Below are 4369 nucleotides of genomic sequence, written 5' to 3'. Positions count from 1 at the left end.
CACTCCTGTGCTGTGCGTTTCATTTCAGTGATGCTGTACGCCTGCTTCTCCAGACTAGATGCACACAAGGGATGTACAGGTTTCAAAGTATACCGTGATATATAAGTTAATGGTTACCATACTGTGTGTATATATGTGTGTGTGTATATATATATATATATATATATATATATATATATATATATATATATATATATGACAAAATGGTTTCAAGTTTCAATTATAGAAATAAAATGTTTTTTAACCAACAATAACCCTTCTGTTTTCATTCCTTTAAGGATTGTTCTGACTGATAATAAGATAAATTCTTTAATACTGGGAAATGTTTTCTGAGACGTTGATTGTACAGTGAAAATCTCACACTGTTGCACCACTTATCCACACACATGGTTTCTCATACCAGCAGACTATTGCCACACGTGTTGCAGCTCCAGTGTTTCAACAGAAACACTCCTGTTCTGTACATTTAATTTCAGTGATATTGTACACCTTATGCAAACTAGGTGCTCACTGGGGTTACAGTGATATACAGGGTTCAAGGTATACCCTGATATATAAGTTGACAGTTATCGTACTGTGTGCATTTGCTAATCTACGATATTGAAAAGTAAATGTAACTGGACGGATAATGACCCCTTTATTTTATTTTCTGTGGGGAGAATTAAACATACCTCCAGATTTACAGAATGGTTTCAAGTTTTAGTAATAAAACATTTGTTTAACCAACAATAACCCTTCTATTTTAATTTCTTTAAGGGTCATTCTGACTGGTAACAATTTTTTTAATACTGTAATGCCAGGAAGCTAATATTTCCTGAGACGGTTATCGTACTGTGAAAATCTCACACTGCTGCAACCCTAAAATAAAAGTGTGAACCTGGCTGAGACAAGAAGCATCAAGTGACAAATGGCAGTCTTAGAAATATTAGAGATGTGCCTCTTGAAGTTAAGATCAGCATCTGAAATCACACCCACATTTTTTACATGCTCACATGGTTTAACAGACAGGGGAGTAAAAAAACAAGGTTGAATTTTATTCCTCAAAGCCTTTGGTCCTACTAACTAAATCTCTGTTTTGTCATGATTAATCTGAATCACCATCCAAAGTCTGATATCTGCCATGCACTTGATGAGGTCATTTACAAAGACAAAGCAAAAATATTAGAACCACCTCAAAGTATAATATAGTTCATTATAACAGCTTTAATTAATTTAGAGCAGAATCTATCACCATCAATGAAACATAATTCTTATATGCGACTGTCAGTCTCCTGTCTTGAACCAGTCGTCCCACTAGGTGGCGCCCCCGTGTTTGTCAATAGGACACCACCGAAGAAGAAAAACCGGAAGCGTCAGAACGACAGCAGTGATGGCGTCCACAGCGGCGACCCGAGCGGCAGCTGGTGCTGCTAAAGTTGTCAAACCAATTCTTAGCCGGGACCTGGATGAAGCAAAGCGCAGAGTCCGGGAGCTGTACCGAGCCTGGTACCGTGAGGTCCCTAACACAGGTGGGTCGGTCCGCTGGGGACGTTAGAAAGGTATTTAGAGAGCAGCGCGAGCGTCAAGGTCGTGTCAAAATAACGTTAGCCGCTAGCTAACAGCAAGTAAACCATAACAGAAGACCAATTTTTACTGAAGACGTTTTCAGTTGTCACAGTGGGGAAAAGCACAGGTGTAAACAATGAAAGTAATTATGGCTGGGTTCCATTTAGCTGCATCAGGTTCCTCGTATTGTGCACATACTCTGTAGCACTCTGACACTGGAGCACCTGGATACAACTTGGACTTAGTGAGTGTCAACACCTGAGCTTTTTCTGCAAATGGCTAATATTGGTTTTAACATTTGTATATTTGTAAAGTCTATGAGGGAATTAGAGAATGTCCTAGTGTCAGGACAGATTTGTTTACTTTAACCACCAAGGCTGCTTTGTTTAAGTACCAAAAATCATAAATTGCCCTCTGCAAAGTCACCACCTTGTAGTAAAACATCTTGATGAATGCTCAGACTTATTAGTAATAATAAGGCTCTAATATGTTTTGTAGCTGCAGACATTTATTTATTTATTTATTTTTTTACTATTTTTGGTCAAAAATGTCTCTTGGTAGTAAATGTGTGAGTCAAAATGTCTGCTGTGAGAAAGTCTTGCATACAAAAACTATAAAAACCTTGCGAAATGCATGTGCTTAACCTTGCATTATTTTTCAGATAGATAGATAGAAAGACAGATACAGTGGTGTAATGTAATGAAGTAATAATATTTTGTCTTGAGTACTTTTGTGAGTATCTGTCAGGGTTGGAAATTAACACCAGCCACCAGCCAAAATATGCAAGTGGTTGCTATATTTTCTTAACTCACCAGCCACAGTGTCAGGTGGACAAAACATTAATATCCAACCCTGGTATCTGCACTCAGCTCGAGTTTTTACAATTCTGTTAACTTCCACTTTTATCCCACTATATTTCCTGAATAAAATGTATGCATTTACACCAATACACTTCCCCTCAGCATCAGAGTTACTTAATACAAAATAAGGAAAGAAGGGAGGAAAGAATGAGGGATGAAGGGACAGATGGACGAATGAAGGAATGGGTCTGGATTTTGTTTTTAGATCCTTAAAGTTTAAGAGAATTGTTATGAAATGTGCCTTTTTCTCATCGTTCATGGCTCTGATCATCTTATGTAGAATGTTTATGTACATTTAGCTCCAGTTAGTAGGCTGTATGAGAGGCCCACAGGGGCTACATTGTGCTGACTAGGGCTACAAAAAACAATTGTTTTTATTGTCAGTTAGGCTGTCAAATAATAGAGTCGTTCTTTGGTCTATAAAATGTCGTAAAATGGTGAAAAATGTCCATGATGACATCCTCAAATGTCTTGTTTTGTCCACAACCAGAAGATGTTCAGTTAACTGTCATGGAGGAGGAAAGAAACCTGAAAATATTCGTGTTTGAGAAGCTCGAATCAAATAATTTAGACTTACTCAAACAGATTGGCGATTAATTTAATAGTTGACAAGTAACAAAATAATCATGAGAAACTGTCCACCTTATCCGTCCATAATAACTCAGGACAAGGTTGGAGATATTCTGTATTTCTTTATTCTCAGTAAATCCAAGTACCAAAACCAATGTTTAAATTGTCCCTATGTTGAACATTGCATGTGTTGTCAAAGCCTCTTGCATTGCTCTCGTTGCTAAAGACTGACATTGTTATCCAAAAATATTAGAAACATGTAAAAGAGCAAATGCCCTGTTGGGTTTTGTGGACAGGAGATAGCTAGAATAACACCAGCCCCGTCCTTAAAAATAAAAGGGAATTCATTTTCAAGAATTAGAAATGAGTCCCTCCCTGTTTAAGTTGATGTGGTGGCCACAGATTGACTTTTTGTTTGTATCGCTTTCTCCACAGTGGCGATGTTTCAGCTCGACATCACAGTGCGTCAGGGACGAGACAAAGTGAGGGAGATGTTCGACAAAAACAAGCACATCAATGACCCTCGTGTGATTGACATGTTGGTCATTAAGGTAAAACAGCCTTACACTGGACCACAGCTACTAGTTACTGGTCCCTGGATTCTGCTTTTTAAGGCTGATTCATAGCCTGCTCTGAACCTCATCTCAGTGTTGGTAGATCCAAAACCCCATCACAGTTGGATGACCAGATGTAGGCTGTTACTTTACTGTGTCTTCAAGGGTGTTGTGACATTTTCCATATGTTATTTAATCTCCAGGGGAAAATGGAGCTCCAGGAGACAATCCACATCTGGAAGCAGAAGACCCACGTAATGCGCTATTTTCAAGAGACTCAGGAACCTCGTCCCACTGACTTCCTGTCCAAATTCTACGGGGGTCATGACCCCTGAACTGTGTTGCTGTCTGCTGACCTCTGACCCCTCTTTGCTTGTGTCCAGTGTGACAGATGTTCCCCTTGACTGTAAATACACACTTAACACTTACATACCCACGCTCCTGTCTTTTCTTCACAATCAGAGTTTTATCGGGGTGATCTTAAAGGGACAGTTCGTGCAAAAATAACTAAAACTTAACTCACAGACAGTGTTGTGAACAGAACTTCATATTCTGCCAGGAGATAGAACAGTTTGTGGACATACTTAAATAGAAAATAGCTCATATTAAAGCAACAATTTATTCAGGTTATTGTGAGTATCAGTGATGTTGTGTTAAAAAGAGATGTTGTTTTTGACATCTGCAAACTATTTGGATGTATAGATTGGACACTTGTAAAATAAAGATAAGATTTAATGAGTTCAGGATGCACTGTCCCTTTAGGATGGTATGGAAAAACTTTAGTTTTGGTATTTTATAAACCTGCAAATCCTGTTCTGATGGCAGACGGCCTTTCCAACA

The 4369-nt window shown here is 38.5% G+C and overlaps 1 protein-coding gene across 1 annotated transcript; it reads left to right on the top strand.

The window, feature by feature from the left end:
- The first annotated feature begins 1343 nt into the window (after nucleotides 1-1343).
- ndufa6 (NADH:ubiquinone oxidoreductase subunit A6) lies at nucleotides 1344-3957 on the top strand. The gene is made up of 3 exons (XM_033644237.2): nucleotides 1344-1508; nucleotides 3411-3526; nucleotides 3733-3957. Exons 1-3 carry the CDS (start codon nucleotides 1370-1372, stop codon nucleotides 3862-3864), a joined length of 387 nt encoding a protein of 128 aa, XP_033500128.1. The 5' UTR covers nucleotides 1344-1369; the 3' UTR covers nucleotides 3865-3957.
- The last annotated feature ends 412 nt before the right edge of the window (nucleotides 3958-4369 follow it).

This window comes from Epinephelus lanceolatus, chromosome 18 (assembly GCF_041903045.1).
Source record: "Epinephelus lanceolatus isolate andai-2023 chromosome 18, ASM4190304v1, whole genome shotgun sequence".
Lineage (NCBI taxonomy): Eukaryota > Metazoa > Chordata > Actinopteri > Perciformes > Serranidae > Epinephelus > Epinephelus lanceolatus.
Note: the sequence above shows the minus strand (reverse complement) of the source record. Positions and strands in the feature narration are given on the sequence as shown.

Excerpts from the sequence above, each read along its gene's own strand:
- ndufa6 (XM_033644237.2), top strand. The coding sequence starts at position 1,370 with ATGGCGTCCACAGCGGCGACCCGAGCGGCAGCTGGTGCTGCTAAAGTT. Across the intron at positions 1,509-3,410 it reads CCGTGAGGTCCCTAACACAG|TGGCGATGTTTCAGCTCGAC; the intron begins GTGGGTCGGTCC and ends CTTTCTCCACAG. Across the intron at positions 3,527-3,732 it reads TTGACATGTTGGTCATTAAG|GGGAAAATGGAGCTCCAGGA; the intron begins GTAAAACAGCCT and ends TTTAATCTCCAG.